This window comes from Salmo salar, chromosome ssa18 (assembly GCF_905237065.1).
Source record: "Salmo salar chromosome ssa18, Ssal_v3.1, whole genome shotgun sequence".
Lineage (NCBI taxonomy): Eukaryota > Metazoa > Chordata > Actinopteri > Salmoniformes > Salmonidae > Salmo > Salmo salar.
Window position 1 is genome coordinate 69,924,887 of NC_059459.1, and position 18,691 is coordinate 69,943,577.

Here is an 18,691-nt window from a genome sequence, read left to right on the forward strand (position 1 = left end):
CGATGCTGTCTCCTTTATTCTCTCTCATGTTAAAAGTGACTGAGTTCATCAGTACCGGCCATTCTACTGCCAGTGTTTGTCTGTGGGGATTGCATGACTGATTTTATACACACCCGTCAGCAAGGGGTGTGGCTGTAATAGCCAACTCCACTAATTTGAAGGTGTGTCCAGATACTTTTGGCCGAGTGACAGAAGTAACAAACCAATGATAATACATTTCAGTACATTTACAACCAAACAATTCAATACACATACAATTACTGTAGCTGCAGATAAGATCCATCATCATTACACCATATCATTTAAAAAAAGCTGTTACAGTAATTCCCAATTGAACCAATATTAAATCATATATATATATATAAATCCTTTATGTGTGTGTGTGTGTGTGTGTGTGTGTGTGTGTGTGTGTGTGTGTGTGTGTGTGTGTGTGTGTGTGTGTGTGTGTGTGCGCTTGCATGGGTGTGTGGGTGTGCTTGCGTGTGTGTGTGCAAACATGTGTGAATAATCCATATTCCCAGGTTTCTCCTGCTCCTCCTCTGATTATGTGTCCCTCCATCTCCTTCAAGGTCCTGTAACATATCACCACACAAAGTTATTTATCCCTCCATCTCCCTCAAGGACCTGTGACATATCACCACACAAAGTTATTTATCCCTCAAGGGCCTGTAACATATCACCACACAAAGTTATTTATCCCTCCATCTCCCTCAAGGACCTGTAACATATCACCACGCAAAGTTATTTATCCCTCCATCTCCCTCAAGGACCTGTAACATATCACCACACAAAGTTATTTATCCCTCCATCTCCCTCAAGGACCTGTGACATATCACCACACAAAGTTATTTATCCCTCAAGGGCCTGTAACATATCACCACACAAAGTTATTTATCCCTCCATCTCCCTCGAGGACCTGTAACATATCACCACGCAAAGTTATTTATCCCTCCATCTCCCTCAAGGACCTGTAACATATCACCACACAAAGTTATTTATCCCTCCATCTCCCTCAAGGACCTGTAACATATCACCACACAAAGTTATTTATCCCTCAAGGACCTGCATGCAGTAAAACAATCTCCCAAGAATAAAACAGAGATATAGTTTAAATAGATACATTAGAATTTGATATCAGCACATTAGTTCCATATATATTTAATTTTAGAATCAATAACAAATGGCTATAATTCTTACCGGGGCATGAGCGTGGCTTCAATCGAGAATAGACTGAATCCGCCTCTGGTGGGGTTGCTGTTTCTGTAGGAGGATAAACATCAGCATAATATAATAGTTATATCCACAATAATATCCAGAATCATAAACAAAATAATACCCAGACTAATACCCAGACTAATATCATAATAATATCAATGTATTCAATATGGGGTCAAAGAGAGATGAGGTTCTGATAAGGGGAAAATATAGGGAGGGATGTGCAGTCTTACCTCTCTTCTTCTTGGCTTTGGTCTTCTTTTGGAGGTCAACCTCAGCATAGGTCACATCAACAGGTCCAGCTGCTGCTGACAATGGACATTTCCAGTCAACAAATGAATGAATTAGCTTAATGCATATTCTGCTTTCCAATTGGCCGGCCTGTATCTTCAGACAATTTAGTAGCAAAATAATATTTGCTTTGAGATTGCAAATCCAAACGTATGTTAACATCAACACTATAATTGAAAATTCATCACATGGATGATAAAAACGTAACGTGATCAGAAACATTTTCTCACCAGTTTGTTAGGAGATACTTAGATATACTCTAATATGAGAGATACTGTATAGTGTAGTTTCATACCCGTTTAATAGATCGCTGATTTAGTCTTACCGGGGTCAGTGTACGGCTTCACTAGAGAATAGACTGAATCTGTCTCTGGTGGTGTTGGTGTTTCTGTAGGAGGATAAACATCAGAATAGTATACAGTTATATACAGAATATAGCGTTATATACTGGATAATATACAGTTAAATACAGAAAAATATCTTGAGTAATATATAGTTATATACAGAATAACATCCAGAATAATACCGAGGTACATACAGAATAATGTACAGAAAAATATACAGTTATTCAACACGGGGTCAAAGAGGTGTGAGGATTTAACCTTGTATTACCATGTAGAGAAACAGAACATAAACTTTCAAGACTTTCCAGATGGTTGTACGAGGTTAGTGAAGATTATGATGGTTGGGAGGGGGAGGGATGTCCAGTCTTACTTCTATTCTTATATCCAGAATAATATATACATTTATTCACTATGAGGTCAAAGAGGTGTGAGGTTCTGATTAAGGGAATATGGATGGAGGGCTGTCCTGTCTTACCTCTCTTCTTCTTGGTTTTGTTCTTCTTTTGAAGGTCAACCTCAGCATAGGTCACATCAACAGGTCCAGCTGCTGCTGACAATGGACATTTCCAGTCAACAAACCAAGGAATTAGCTTATCGCATATTCTGTCTCTTCATCCAAAACATCACAACACCATCATATCTCAGAGAGAGGTTATATAGGTGTAGAGTATAGTAGTGAATTTGAGAGATTCCAATCCAGCCTTCATCTCCAAATCAAATCGTATTTGTCACATGCGCCGAATACAAGTGTAGACCTTACCGTGAAATGCTTACTTACAAGGCCTTAACCAACAATGCCATTAAAGAAATAGAGTTGACAGATTTGCCAAATGGAGGGGGAGGGAGAGCTTTCTATGTGTCTCTGTGTGTGGATTAAAGGTGATCTAGACTTCCTAGATATTAGACATCGCTCACCAGCTGTTATTCACAAAGACACACACTCCCCCACCCTCATCTTTACAGACGTAGCTGTTCTGCCCTGCCGATGCACAGAAAACCCAGCCAACTGTAAATGATCCGTGTCGTCATTCAGCCACTACTCGGTGAAACATAAGATATTACAGTTTTTATTGTCCTGTAAGTAGGATAGTCTGGAATGGAGTATGTCCTTCACGTTGGACTCATTAAAGAAAAACTCTTCATAAGAGACGGTAGCAGCAACATTATGTACAAAATAAGTTACAAACAATGTGAAAAAACACAAAATAGCACAGTTGGTTAGGAGCCTGTAAAACGGCAGCCCTTCCCTTCGGCGCGATTATCATATCTTTTTACAATTTAGATGCAAGATAATATTTGCTAATGCAAACGTATGTAAAAACACTATAATCCCAAATTCATCACACCGATCATAAAAAGGTAACATGTGATCATAAATGTTTTCTCACCAGTTTGTTAGGACATGCTCTGATATTAGAGTATATCTAAGTATTAGTTCCATATCCTTTCAAAAGATTGTGATTAAGGGCTTGATTCAATCCGTATCATGGAAGTTCAGCGCTATAGCAAAATTAACATTTCAATTGCGCTTTAGCACTGAACTTCCGCAATATGGATTGAATCGAGTCCTTAGTCTTACCGGGGGCTGTGCGTGGCTTTACTTGAGAATAGACTGAATCTGCCTCAGGTGGGGTTGCTGTTTCTATAGGGGGTGATAATAAAATATCAGAAAACATTTACAGTTATACAGAACATTATACCATGGCATTGTTGCATACTCATTTCTGATTGGCTTGAAGGGCATTCTAGAGTGTACATTATTTTGTTTTATAAACTGGGTGGTTCGACCCCTGAATGCCTGACAGCCGTAGTATATCAGACCGTATACCACAGACGTGAAGTAACATTGCTCTAATTACATTGGTAACCAGTTTATAATAGCAATAAGGCACCTCAGGGGTTTGCGTCATGCTTAAAAACAGCCCTTAGCCGTGGTATATTGGCCATATACCACACCTCCTCGGGCCTTATTACCTAAATAATGCACTGCAATATTCAATGGCTATGTCCTATGTTTAAGCTGCTGTTGAAAGCAAACGTCGAATTAATAACATCATTGGCATTGTTGAATTTGATTTTCATAATTACAAGCTAGGAGGATGGTTTATTAGCTAAGCTAGCAAGTCTGTTTGGTTACCAAGGCAACTACTATAGCTATCTAGTAACTTGCTAGCTAGCTACTTCATTGGATCTTGAATACATTTATACCAGTAAATGAACACATTTTTACTGTGTTAAATTATAGCCGTGGTACAAGCGAAATAATCAACTCAGGGCTCTATGCGTTCTCTGGAAAATAATGCATCTCTGTGGAAGGTTAGTGCATTTGTTTTCCTGCTACCTTATACGGAGTTGCATTATTTATAAAGAACAACCTTTCACGTCATGCATCATTTTCCATAGAATGCATAGCCCCTCGTTGGTTATCCCTTACATATACAGCTATTCAACAATATTACCTCTCTTCTTCTTGGCTTTGGCCCTGTTTTTGAGGTCCACCTCAGCATAGGTCACATCAACAGGTCCAGCTGCTTCTGACAATGGACATTTTCAGTCAACAAATGAAATTAGTTTATTGCATATTCTGCCGCTTCATCTGAAACTACAAAATTGCGAATTTTGATTTGAATGACTGCCAACTTGCAGAATGGGTCTTACCTGTGGCTTTCCCTGTTTTCACCACAGAGTAGACTGGATGTTTAGCTGGATCAGCTAGCCTTTCTGAAGACGAGGAAGAAGAGCAGAGAATTTGTCAATTGGTTTATTTTTTTATATATACAGTATATGTCATTTTATACTACAGCTGGGATGATAAACCGAATATGAGCGACACCAACCATACCGACCACTTATCTTGGGAATTTTGCTGATATGGTTCATTACGATAATTAGCGTATACTAGAGAAGTGTGAAGTTTAAAATGAAATAGCTTTGCTAATATGGATGATTGTTAATTGGACAACAGATGGCTACAACCTTCCAACAAGTAATATTAGTTAAATGAATTCAGTACATTTATCACAATATAGATTTTTGTCCACCATTTTAACTCTTCTTGGACACACTGCACATTTTTTGAAATAAATGTATGTCACAGTTGAGTCACCTTTCTTTTTCTTGTCCAACTTTTTCAGTTGAATCTGGGCGTAAGTCACATGACTTGGTCCAGCAGCAGAAGCACCAGCAGCATCTGAGACATAATACACAAACACCTCCACTTAGTCAAACTACATGTCATATTAAATGAAGAGCAGCAGACTACTACACATTTATACTGAAAACATTACATTACACTACCATTATCATTGTTGTCTGAGGGATTGATCGTATCGTAGATGTTAGTGTCACCCGTTGGTCAAAGAAGAGAGAGGCAGGTTAGTTAGGATGGTTGCCTAGGGACATGTTGTTATCAGGCTTGGGGTCAGTTCCGTTTAAATTCCAGTCTATTCAGAAAGATACATGTTGATGAGTCAGTGTAGGAGGTTACAGAGAGAGGAGTGGTAGAGGTTTGGGATGAGAGACTGACCATGCTGCTGATGTGTATACGTAGATCCTTGTTCCTGTTGGGGGTCCTGGTTGGTTCTCTGGGGCTGATGGGGCCTACATGGAGAGAAATACTCAGCATAAGAAGCACCGAGAAGATGTTATACTGTATGTATCAATTCAGTTGAGAGACAGGTGTACTCACCAGAATATTCTGTTGAAACAGGAACCTGTAATGACAAACACATTGTGTTATGTACTGAACTTTCTTCACCTATTTATATTTTTATTTTGACATTTTTGTTCCAAACTTAATAATACATTTTCCATTAAGAGATAAGTGACAAAGGTCTCACCTTTGCTGTTTTGATATCTCCACAGCAGGACCAGGAGAATGACCAGTAGAACACCAGCAACAACCAGACCCACAACCACTCCTACTAGGACTGATGTAGAGGATCCAGGAGATACGACTGGAGAAACTGGAGAGAGAACAGCACAACACCATCAGACTGAGGTGGAAAATAAATAAAGTAGTTCAATTCCTGTATGTATCTGAGACTGGAGAGAGAACAGCACAACACCATCAGACTCTGAGGTAGAACATAAATAAAGTAGTTCAATTCCTGTATGTATCTGAGACTGGAGAGACTGGAGAGAGAACAGCACAACACCATCAGACTCTGAGGTAGACCATAAATAAAGTAGTTCAATTCCTGTATGTATCTGAGACTGGAGAGACTGGAGAGAGAACAGCACAACACCATCAGTCTCTGAGGTAGAAAATAAATAAAGTAGTTCAATTCCTGTATGTATCTGAGACTGGAGAGAGAACAGCACAACACCATCAGACTCTGAGGTAGAACATAAATAAAGTAGTTCAATTCCTGTATGTATCTGAGACTGGAGAGACTGGAGAGAGAACAGCACAACACCATCAGACTCTGAGGTAGAAAATAAATAAAGTAGTTCAATTCCTGTATATATCTGAGACTGGAGAGACTGGAGAGAGAACAGCACAACACCATCAGACTCTGAGGTAGAAAATAAATAAAGTAGTTCAATTCCTGTATGTATCTGAGACTGGAGAGACTGGAGAAAGAACAGCACAGACTGAGAGGTTATATAGGTTTACAGTAGAGAGCATGAAAAGAAAGCAGGCTGGCCCATCTTTTGACCATTTAGTTGAGAGATCATATTTTCAAGGGAAGTGTAAATCCCAAACTTTATTAACATCAACACTTAAATCACATGTTTTTCACACAGATAATGAAAAGGTAACTAACTTGTGATCATAAATGTTTTGTCACCTCTTACTGTCACCCAGCTCTCTGGTGATTCTCGTTCACCAGATTTACACTTATAGAATCCTTCATCTGACTTGGATACTGTAGGGATGGTCATCTCTCCTGTGGTCTCATTCTTGATGAGTACTCCATCTTTGTAGAAATCAGTCTTGAGTTTAGGATTTGTTTCCTGATATCTAAATGTACAGGTCAGAGTCACAGAGTCTCCTTCAGTCACAGGATGGACAGGACTCTCCAGGATCACATCACCAGCTGTGTAACATAATATATAAATAATACTGTAAATCTAGAGTCATCACTCACAATACATCAACATCTTATGAGCTTGTGTTTTATTTTATGAGACGCAATCAATCAGTTACAGAATGAAACATAACATGCATTGAAATGTAAAAACGCTATTGAATGTTGTACAATAGACGTACCATTTACTGTGATGTTGACAGCATTACTGTACTCTCCTGATCCAGTCTCACACCAGAACACTCCACTGTACCATGTGTCCAATGATGTGATGGTGCAGGTGGATTCTGTTATTGATCTCCAGGTAGATGGACACTGTGACGGCCATGCTGTCTCTGTGTATCTCTTCAGTCTCCATCCAGTAGAGTTCTCCTTCAGCTCACAGCTCAGTGAGAGAGACTTTGATGTAAAGTGTTGAGTTGTGTTGGGATTTACTGTAAGAGACACTGAAGGGTGCAGATCTGAAACAAAGAGAGACTGAGTCAGACCTATAGTTATATATACATGAGGGTGACTTAAATATAATTCAATACAGTTTCAATGCAGTTAGTTACCTCCTGACCAGAGAAACTGAGGTTGACTGTAGAGTGTATGATAGACTGGGTCTCCTCTCCCAGCTCTACACACATATCCTCCTGTGGGAGTAGCACCAGCAGGGATCAGAGTGTAGGAGTCTTCAGTAGTCCCATTGCCTCTGTCTGGTAGAAGCTCAAAAGAGTAGGACTGCTCAGTTAATGTGGTAACAGTCCTGTACCAGGAGAATCTCCAGTCTGTAGACAACTCTTTAACCCTACAGCTCAGAATCACAGAGGCTCCAGGGTTCAGCCACTGAGGAGAGATACTCAGGACAGGTTGGGGTTGATCTGTGATTTGATAGAGGACATCCTTCAGTTTTCTAACTTTCAGTCTTACCAATGATTCTAATTACACATGGAGATGTTTACATGATTAGATAGACTTACCAGACACAGTCAGCTGTACAGCATCACTGATCTTGGAGAGCTTGTTTCCCTTTACACCCTCACAGGTATATGAACCACTGTTAGACCTGTAGACAGGACTGATTCTGTACTCAGGCTTGGTGTTAAAGGGGCTGAATAACTGACTATTCTTATACCATCTGTAGTCCCAGTCAGTGTCTCCTCCTCCCTGTATGTCACATCTCATAGTAACAGTCTCTCCTCTGAATATCTGCGTCCAGTTGGGTTGGAGGATCAGAACAGCAACAGGTCTTTCTGCACAGACACAACACAGACAACTAACTGAATAAACAGTTACACAATTTGAAATGTTTTAATTTATCAATAGGTCTACTAATGAATATAGCTTCAAGTTAGCTATAATTGTTGTGATACAATGAGCAGACAAAATATTATACCCTAGATGACTTTCTATCCATATACAATAACAACCATTTATCATAAAACTGTTTTAGACTCACCAGTAATGTTTATCTGGACTGGGTCACTGTACAGGGTGTAGTAGACTGGGTCTCCTCTCCCAGCTCTGCACCAGTACTGTCCTCCATCAGAGACACTGACCCAGCTGAGTGTGTAGGAGTATCCAGAGGTTGTGGTTACTGGTGTAGAGTCTGGTCTGTGTCTGTACCAGTAAAACTTCCATCCAGGAGACTCTACAGTACAGCTCAGTATCACACTGTCTCCTGTGAATACGTCCTCTTTGTCAGAACTCAGTGTAGCCGTCGGACGATTATCTGTTGGAATCAAGAAAAGGTTGTGATGTATCTGGAAAACATGGTGTCACGTCCTGACCAGTAATAGGGGTTATTTTGTTATTGTAGTTTGGTCAGGACGTGGCAGGCGGGTTTTGTTTTATGTGGTTCAGGGTGTGTTTGTATATGTGTTCATGTAGAGGGGGTATTTGGTTTATATGGTTCGGGGTGGTTGTTTACGTAGAGGGGTATTTGATTTATTAGTCCAGGGTTTTGGTTATTGTTCTATGTTAGTTTAGTTCTATGTTCAGTCTAGTCGTTTGTATTTCTATGTTTAGTTAATTGGTGTTGGGGCCTTCAGTTGGAGGCAGCTGTCTATCGTTGCCTCTGATTGAAGGTCCTATAAATAGGTATGTGTTTGTCATGGGATTTTGTGGGAGATTGTTTCTTGTTTTGCGTTATGCCTGACGAGACTCAAGTTCGTTTGTTTTGTATACAGTGTTTGTGTTTTCCTTCTTCACTCAAAAAGAAGATGAGTATACATTTTCCCACTGCGTTTTGGTCTACACCCTACGACACATGGATCTGATCTGCTGCATGATATGTCCTCTTAATGGATAACTGACAAATTCAGTGAGGCAGAATAGCCAACAGACACACAGAAAATATCTACATGATTGACTGGCAAAAGGAACTCACACCTGTTTAGACGAGGTGCTGGATAGCGGAGTAGAACACTTGAAAAAGAAAAGGTTAGCCGCACACTCTAGGAGCTCAGATGTAATAACCTAATAACCAACGTTTCAACAGACAAGCTGTCTTCATCAGGGTATAATGATAAACACTGTGGTTCACTAGTTTATATAGTGTCAAAGGACACACACACAGGTGTCTGTAATCATGGCCGGGTGTGGCTTGATATCACTGGTTAATTTAAAGATATAAATATAAAAAACATTATCTATGATACAATGTGGCTACCTAGGCCTACAAACATTTGCAATGAATAGCAAAATGACAATAATCACTAAAATGGCTTCATATCAAAGTCTACGTTGAGACAAAAGGCAGCAAGCATCTTTAAATTAAAGATCCAGGCAGCATCTCATTTTAACAATACATTGTCGCGGTCACCCCCTCTCCTACGAAGGGTGACGTGTTCGATGCCAATATAACGTAGGGACGAAATTGAGTGGTTCGCTTACAAAAAGTCAGCCGCGACTGGATACGTCAAGTTTTTGCACCAGTGTATAGAACATTATCCTTACACAAAATCCGAATTGATTTGACGTGTGGCAGGTTGCATAGTAAATCTCAGGTGCTCAGAACAAGAGGTAAGAAAAGCATGGAATGCCTGGAGCTGTTTTGCATCAGCCTTCATAGAAGAGAGTGATTGTGATTGGCTGGAGGTACAAAATAAGTATTTCTTCTAAAAGGAGTATGTGCAGGTGAGCAGCCTACATGTTCAGTTGAAATACCACGATTAGGCTTTCTAAAAAGCTTTAACATGTCTACCTTACTGTAACTCTAAATCATTGCACTGAGTTGTAGGCACAACATATAACCCTTTATTAAGTAAGGAGACATGGGCAGGAATCAACATCTTGCTTGATAAATTAAACATGATTGACTCAACAACAGAGTCTATCTGTATGACAAAATAGACAACAGAACAAAGTCATTTACCTTTTACAGTGAAAGTGACAGGATTACTTGGCAGTGAAGATGTGGGTCTAGACACTCTGCTCCCTTCACACCAGTAGAGACCCTGGTCAGACACACCAGCTCTACTGATGGTGTGAGAGACTCCAATGTTACTGTAACCAGACTGGGATACTACATTATCATTCCTGTCTTTGTACCACTTATAGCTCCAGCTACTGTCAGACCCTACTGAACATGTCAGAGTAACTGTCTCTCCAGGGTATGCAGGGTTTGGCTTTACAGTCAGAGTAGTTTTGGGCAGAGCTGAAGAAACAGAGCAGAAAACATCTGGATAAATGCCTGGTAATTCAGTTGTTGCTGTAACATTGTGATAAAAGTCTATTTTACATATGGGTATGTTGACTCCGTTCAGTTTGACTGTACAGTGTATTTATCTATATTTAGATTAACCCTCATTGGCTCTGAATTTACAAAGACCAGAATGAAGACAAACAGTGAGCTCACCAGTGATGATGATGGGGAGAGAAAATCTGAGATAGGACTTCTGACACTCATTTATATAAACTGTCCAATCCATGAGTACAACCGACCCACCCTTATCAGCAGGGCGGATAAGGACTGACATATCAGATTGTTAATCAAGCAAAGATTGTTTTTCATCCTTAGATAAATTATGGAAAGATATGTACTCACCAGTGATGATGATGGGGAGAGCTGAGCTGTAATATGACTTCTGGGGCCGACCTCTCCTCCTCCCAACACACCTGTACTGACCAGCCTGGTCAGGGAGAGAGATGGTGATGGTTTTTCTGGTCTGACTGGGAAGCTCTTCTTTGTATCTGAACCAGCGGTACGTCCAGTCTGTGTAGTCTGATATGTCACACTGCAGAGTGACTGTCTCTCCAGGGTAGAGGAGACCCTGTGGAGTGACTATCTTCAGTGAGGCCGAAGGCAGAGCTGTGGAAACAGTTATATAAAGACAAATGCAGTCAGAGCAACAATCTTTCCAAAGTGTGATCTGACTTCAGTAAGTAGTACGGTAACTATTAACTTAGACATATAAACTATATATGCAAAAGTATGTGAACACCCTTTCAAATTAGTGGATTCGGCTATTTCAGCCACACCCGTTGCTGACGTGTATAAAATCAAGCACACAGCCATGCAATCTCCATAGACAAACACTGGCAGTAGAATGGCCTTACTGAAAAGCTCAGTGACTTTCAACGTGACACCGTCATAGGATGCCACCTTTCTAACAAAGTCAGTTTGTCAAATTTCTGCCATGCTAGAGCTAATCCGGTCAACTGTAAGTGCTCTTATTGTGAAGTGGAAACGTCTAAAAGCAACAACGGCTCAGCTACAATGTGGTAGGCCACACAAGCGCACAGAACAGGACTGCAGAGTGCTGAAGTGTGGAGCGCGTTAAAATGGTCTGTCCTCGGTTGAAACACTAACAATTGCGTTCCAAACTGCCTCTAGAAGCAAACTCAGCAGAATAAATGTTTCTCAGGAGCTTCATGATATGGGTTTCCATGGCCGAGAAGCTGCACACAAGCTTAAGATAACCATGCTCATTGCCCAGCGTCGGCTGGAGTGGTGTAAAGCTCACAGCCATTGGACGCTGGAGCAGTGGAAACACGTTCTCTGGAGTGATGTCCAACGGTCAAATCTGGGTTTGGCTGATGCCAGGGGAAGCTACCCGCCCAAATGCATAGTGCCAACTGTAAAGTTTGGTGGAAGTGAAATAATTGTCTGGGGCTGTTTTTCATGGTTTGGGCTAGGCCCCTTAATTCTAGTGAAGGGAAATCTTAATGCTACAGAATACAATGACATTCGAGACAATTCTGTGCTTAAACTTTGTGGCAACAGTTTGGGGAAGGCCCTTTCCTGTTTTAGGATGACAATGCCCCCGGTACAGAAAGCGAGGTCCATACATAAATGGCTTGTCGAGATCAGTGTGGAAGAACTTGACTGGCCTGCACAGAGCCCTGACCTCTACCCCATCGAACACCTTTGGGATTAATTGGAATGCCGACTGCGAGACAGTTCTAATCGCCCACCAAAGTTACTCACCATTCAGGGTGACAGTGACTGGATCACTGTTGATTGATGATATGGATCTGGACTGGATCTCTCCCTGACACCAGTAGTGACCCTGGTCAGACTCAGCAGCTCTACTGATGGTGAGGGTGTCTCCTGTTATAGTGTGTCTGACAGACTGGGATACTACATTATAATTCCTGTCTTTGTACCACTGATAGCTCCAGATACTGTCAGACCCTACTGAACACGTCAGAGTGACTTTCTCTCCAGGGAACACAGGGTTGGGTTTTACAGTCAGTGTAGCTTTGGGCAGAGCTGCAGAAACAGAGCAGAAACATCTGGATACATTCCTGGTAATTCAGTTGTTGCTGTAACGTTGTGATAAAAGTCTATTTTACATATGGGTGTGTTGACTCCATTCAGTTAAAATTTACAGTGTATTTATCTATATTTAGATTAACCCTCATTGGCTCTGAATTTACAAAGTCCAGATTGAAGACAAACAGTGAGCTCACCAGTGATGATGATGGGGAGAGAAAATCTGAGATAGGACTTCTGACACTCATTTATATCAACTGTCCAATCCATGAGTACAACCGACCCACCCTTATCAGCAGGGCGGGTAAGGACTGACATATCAGATTGTTAATCAAGCAAAGATTGTTTTTCATCCTTAGATAAATTATGGAAAGATATGTACTCACCAGTGACAATGATGGGGATAGAAAAGCTGTGATATGACATCTGGGGCCGATCTCTCCTCATCCCAACACACTGGTACTGACCAGCCTGGTCAGGGAGAGAGATGGTGATGGTTTTTCTGGTCGGACTGGGAAGGTGTTGGTTGTCTATAAACCAGTAGTACGTCCAGTCTGTGTAGTCTGATATGTCACACTGCAGAGTGACAGTATCTCCAGGGTAGAGGTCAAACTGAGGAGAGATACTCACTGAGGCTCTGGGTAGAGCTGTGGAAACAAAGTTAAATATGAAGACAAATGTAGTCAGAGCCCCAATCTTTCCAATGTAGGGTCTTACTTTAGTAGGTAATATGGTAACTTTTATTTTGGATTTCCATACACACTGGAAATGTCCCCTATAAACTGCGCGCAGGCAGGCCCGGGGAAGTACCATGTGCATAAGAAATATCAGCCCAAGCAGAGAAACATGAGATTGATTTTCCATTTTGTTAACACTATCAACGTTGCACTTTAGTGTGAGGATTGGGATCGAATCAACGCAATGTTAGCCACTTTCAATATAACATACCGAAACAACACAAACTATGCAAGCCATAGTATGCAAAACTAACTGTGCAAGAGATTTTCCTGTAGGCAGAGCGCACTGGTGTAGGATTGTATTACACTGACAAGCACAACTCAGGCCCATACTCTACACAGACTGGTGCGCCATAACCAATCAGAGCTGCAGTAGGCCTATTATGCATATAGCCATCGCCACATAAAATATGGATCTGAGCCATTCAACAATGGGGGAGTGGTGGCTTCCTACAAGAGCACAACCTGTGTGCATTTCTAGCCATCTTTGAAAAAGGAGTCAGGTAAAGAGCTATTTTCTTTGTCTTAAAGGGGCAGTGTTGTACTTTGAGACGGTCTTGAATAAGCTAAGTAGCCAATAGGCAGAGCGTCGGATTCGCTAATAATGTTATTGTAATAATAATATATCTTATTTTTGTGAGGTGTTTCTTGAATTAAACAACACATTTTCAGTCACCTCCTTGTCTGAAGTACATTAGAGGGAATTAGAGGGAACATTTGCACACAGACAATGTCTACATACACTGAGTGTACAAAACATTAGGAACACCTGCTCTTTCCATGACAGACTGACCAGGTGAAAGCTATGATCCTTTATTGATGTCACTTGTTAAATCCACTTCAATTAGTGTAGATGAAAGGGAGGAGAAAGGCTAAAGAAGGATTTTTAAACCTTGAGACAATTGAGACGTGGATTGTGTGTGTTTGTCATTCAGAGTGTGACTGGGAAAGACAAAAGATTTAAGTGTCTTTGAACGGGGTCTGGTAGTAGGTTCCAGGTGCACCGGTTTGAGTCAAGAACTGCAACACCGCCGGGGTTTTCACGCTCAACAGTTTCTCGTATGCATCAACATTGGTGCACCACCCAAAGGACATCCAGCCAACTTGACACAACTGTGGGAAGCATTGGAGTCAACATGGGCCAGCATCCCTGTGGAACGCTTTGGAAACCTTGTAGAGTCCATGCCCCAATGAATTTAGGCTGTTCTGAGGGCAAAAGGGGGTGCAACTCCATATTAGGAAGATGTTCCTCATGTTTTGTACACTCAGTGTATATATAATATGATATAAATAGTGTCCATCTCTATGACAACAAAACAGACAGCATAGTAACTCACCATTCAGGGTGATAGTGACAGGATCACTGATGATTGATGATATGGATCTGGACTGGATCTCTCCCTGACACCAGTAGAGACCCTGGTCAGACTCAGCAGCTCTCCTGATGGTGAGGGTGTCTCCTGTTATAGTGTGTCTGACAGACTGGGACACTACATTATCATTCCTGTCTTTGTACCACTGATAGTTCCAGATACTGTCAGACCCTACTGAACACGTCAGAGTAACTGTCTCTCCAGGGAACACAGGGTTGGGTTTAACAGTCAGTGTAGCTTTGGGCAGAGCTGTGAAAACACATCACAGATTAGATATTACCTAACCTAAAGACGTGAAAGAATATCACATTCAGAATGAGAAGAGCCCAGTTAGTGATGGAACAGATGAAGTGAACACATTACCTAAACTGGATACACGAGTGTCTATTTCAAATTACTCTTCAAAAGGCAAAGAAAAGTTTGACTTAGAATTAGGAGCATCCTGTTAGTGATGGAGAATCAAAAGTGAACTCACCAGTGACAATGATAGTGATGTCATCACTGGGTTGTGACCACTGGGGCTGATCTGTCCTCGTCCCCTCACATCTGTACTGACCAACCAGACCAGTCTGAGTGATGTGGATGGTGATATCGATGACTTTACTGGTCTCATCAGGAAGGTGTTGGCTGTTTTTGTACCAGAGGTACGTCCAGGATGTGTAGTCTGGTATGACACACTGCAGACTGACAGTCTCTCCAGAGTAGAGGAGACCCTGAGGAGAGACACTCACTGAGGCCACAGGCAGAGCTGTAGAAAGACACATGAAGTTAGTTGATTCATACACAGAATCTGCTCTATCATGATTAAATGTAGTTAATTTATTCATACATAGAATCTGCTCTATCATGATTAAATGTAGTTAGTTGATTCATACATAGAATCTGCTCTATCATGATTAAATGTAGTTAGTTGATTCATACATAGAATCTGCTCTATCATGATTAAATGTAGTTATTGCAAAACTCTTTCCAAAGTATGATCACCATACTTCTTTACTTATACAAGTCTTTCTTTTTCTATCATAACTATGAATACTGACACACAGATCATGATTGACTTAATGTAAATAGTGTCTATCTGTATGACACTACTCACCATTGACAGTGATAGTGACAGGGTCACTGATGGATGAAGAAGTGGGTCTGGACTCTCTTTTTCCCTGACACCAGTAGGGACCCTCATTCACTGTTGATCTACTGATGGTGAGAGTGTCTCCTGTTATAGTGTGTCTGACAGACTGGGATACTACATTATCATTCCTGTCTTTGTACCACTGATAGCTCCAGATACTGTCAGACCCAACTGAACACGTCAGAGTAACTGTCTCTCCAGGGAACACAGGGTTTGGTTCTACACTCAGTGTAGCTTTGGGCAGAGCTGCAGAAACACACAACATACATTTTAAAACAACTAAACAGCATCCTTAAAATGGTGCCCAATGTCAAGTGGTTATAAGAATGGAGGCACAGATGTGAATGAGAGATAAGATGACGTACGTGTCACTGTCAGTCTGACTGCATCACTCCATTTAGAATCCTGCTTCTGATGTGAACCCAGACATCTGTAATCACCACTGTCAGAAATCTTAGCAGCACTGACCTCATGTTCATTCTTCTTACTGGAGGAGTCAGAATTACCATTCTTGTGCCAAGTGTACTCCCAGTCAGTGACTCCTCCCCCCTGTATGTCACATCTGAGAGTGACAGACTCTCCACTGAATATCTGGGAGCTGTTGGGGTGTATGGTCAGAACAGCCTTTGCCACTCCAGCTCAAAATCAAACCAGCATGATACACATGTTATTTAGAGACACTAAAAACTCAAAATATGTCCAGCCAAAATCAACTTTAAAAATCACAAATAAAAGAAATAGGATGAAACTTGATGAAGGCTTGATGAAGTGAACAAATATCTACCATCATCATCTTCAGAGTGTCCAGAGTTGATGTGTGTATTCAGCACTACAACAAAGAAAGTCACATTGCACCAATATTAGCTTGAAAAAAATAACATGCCATTTTCATGGTACTGATTACCACATCTGTCCTGTACTTTATTTTAAAGGTGCAATCTGAGATTTCTATTTAAATGTTTGCACATTTCAATTAATCATATCCATTAATTCTTGAAGAGTATCACTTTTAATTGCCCCATTATGGAAAAAACGAATGATTTCACAAGTGGGAAATGAAATGTTTTGAAACATTTCACGTGTGATGATATTTCGTGTCCGTTTGTAAATTCACTCTGGAGTGCCAGAGAGCGCTCAGAGTGCGCTCTGGGCAGTGGTAAATTCAGAGCAGTGTCAGATTGTCCATTCGTAAATTCAGAGTGTTTCGCTCTCAGAGCGTTTAGGGCGCACACTGGACTCTCTGGCCAGGAGTAGGGTGTATCCGAGAGTTCTGACCTAACAACGGTAGTCAAGCACCCAAGCTAACTGGCTAAAGATAGATAGCTTTCTAGCTACTTCCAGATATAAATGAGAGAACACCTCACTCTGACCACTTTACTTGCCCTAGCAGAGTTGGTTAAGCTGTTTTCATGTTATCGAGAGCTTTGGTGACTGTAAATGTGCTGCTTATTTAAGCTTTTTTGCCGATGTTTACTGAAACTGGCCATATTCAACAGTGTTGAGCATTCGTAAATTCATCAGTTATTCTGCGCTCTGGCACACTCAGACATTGAGTGCTCTGAAATCGGAGTAGATAGCCAGAGTGAATTTACAAACGCTCCCTTCAGTTTTCCATGTGGATTTTTTTCAGATGACATTTCACAGGTGATGCCCTGCAAACAGAAATTAGTCGTTAGGATGACCCCGGAACGTCATGCATTCGCAATGTTTTCAACTTTCATATTTGGAACAATTTGTCATACATGATTACACTGTGTTTGTTTATTTATACTGAAATTATTATTCAAGATGTCCATCATTATCCCCTTGACCAGGAAAGGGAAAGTAACTGTACTGAATGACTACCGAGCCATAGCACTCACTTCCATCATCATGAAGTGCTTCGAGAGGCTTGTCAAAGACTACATCACCACCTCCCTCTCTGACACACTTGACCGTCTTCAATTCGCCTACCGCCCCTACAGATCCACGGACAACACAATCGCCGTTTCACTGCACACTGCCCTCACCCACCTGGACAAGAGGAATGCATATGTCAGGACGCTGTTCATCAACTACAGTTCAGCCTTCAATACCATGGTGCTCTCTAAGCTCACCAGAAAACTCACAGCCCTGGGACTGAACTCCTCCCTACCCTGTCACTACAAAGATACAGGTGTCCTTCCTCACTATGTTGAGGCCAATGATGACTTTAAAACAGTTATAGAATTTAAAGGCTATGATAGGAGAAAACTGAGGATCGATCAACAATATTGCATTTACTGTGGCAAAGCAATACACTTTTTGTCCAGAATACGAAGTGTTATGGTTTGGGTAAATCCAATAAAAAACATTAATAATGACTACCACTCTCCATATTTTCAAGTGGTGACTGCATCATGCTATGGGTATGCTTGTAAACGTTAAGGACTGGGGAGTTTTCAGGATCTTAAAGAAACAGAGATAAGCACAGACAAAATCCTAGAGGAAAACCTGGTTGTTTGCTTTCCATCAGACACTGGGAGATTAATTAATCTTTCAGCTGGACAATAACCTAAAACACAAGGCCAAATCTACAATGGAGTTAAATAATTGGCCAAATTACAGTTTTGAAATAAATCTACTTGAAAATCTATGGCAAGACCAGCAAATGTTTTTCTAGTAATGATCAACAACCAATTTACAGCGCTTGAATAATTTTAAAAAGAATAATGGAAAAATATTGCACAGTCCTGGAGTGGAAAGCTCTTAGAGACTTACCCAGAAAGACTCACAGCTGTAATCGCTGTCAAAGGTGATTCTATAAAGTAATGACTCAGGGGTGTGAATACTTATGTTAACTAGATATTTCTGTATTTAATTTTCAATACATTTGTAAACATTTCT

At 40.9% G+C, this 18,691-nt stretch overlaps 1 protein-coding gene across 1 annotated transcript; it reads right to left on the bottom strand.

Moving 5' to 3' along the window:
* Positions 1-350: 350 nt before the first annotated feature.
* Positions 351-17,774, bottom strand: LOC106577825 (basement membrane-specific heparan sulfate proteoglycan core protein). The gene is made up of 28 exons (XM_014156186.2): positions 17,689-17,774; positions 16,611-16,655; positions 16,192-16,464; positions 15,791-16,072; positions 15,170-15,442; positions 14,659-14,943; positions 12,971-13,231; positions 12,297-12,581; positions 10,914-11,177; positions 10,242-10,523; positions 8,325-8,597; positions 7,846-8,118; positions 7,438-7,746; positions 7,066-7,344; positions 6,644-6,892; positions 5,690-5,815; positions 5,539-5,563; positions 5,377-5,450; positions 5,148-5,198; positions 4,957-5,040; positions 4,509-4,571; positions 4,310-4,384; positions 3,430-3,492; positions 2,326-2,400; positions 1,832-1,894; positions 1,449-1,523; positions 1,198-1,260; positions 351-572 (listed from the first exon to the last, which is right to left on the bottom strand). Coding segments are annotated over exons 1-28 (4,479 nt in total). The 5' UTR covers positions 17,690-17,774; the 3' UTR covers positions 351-564.
* Positions 17,775-18,691: the final 917 nt, after the last annotated feature.

Coding starts and splice junctions, on each gene's coding strand:
- LOC106577825 (XM_014156186.2), bottom strand. Junction 16,073..16,191: donor AGTCAGACTGACAGTGACAC/GTACGTCATCTT, acceptor GTGTTTCTGCAG/CTCTGCCCAAAGCTACACTG. Junction 4,385..4,508: donor GAAAACAGGGAAAGCCACAG/GTAAGACCCATT, acceptor GTCCATTGTCAG/AAGCAGCTGGACCTGTTGAT.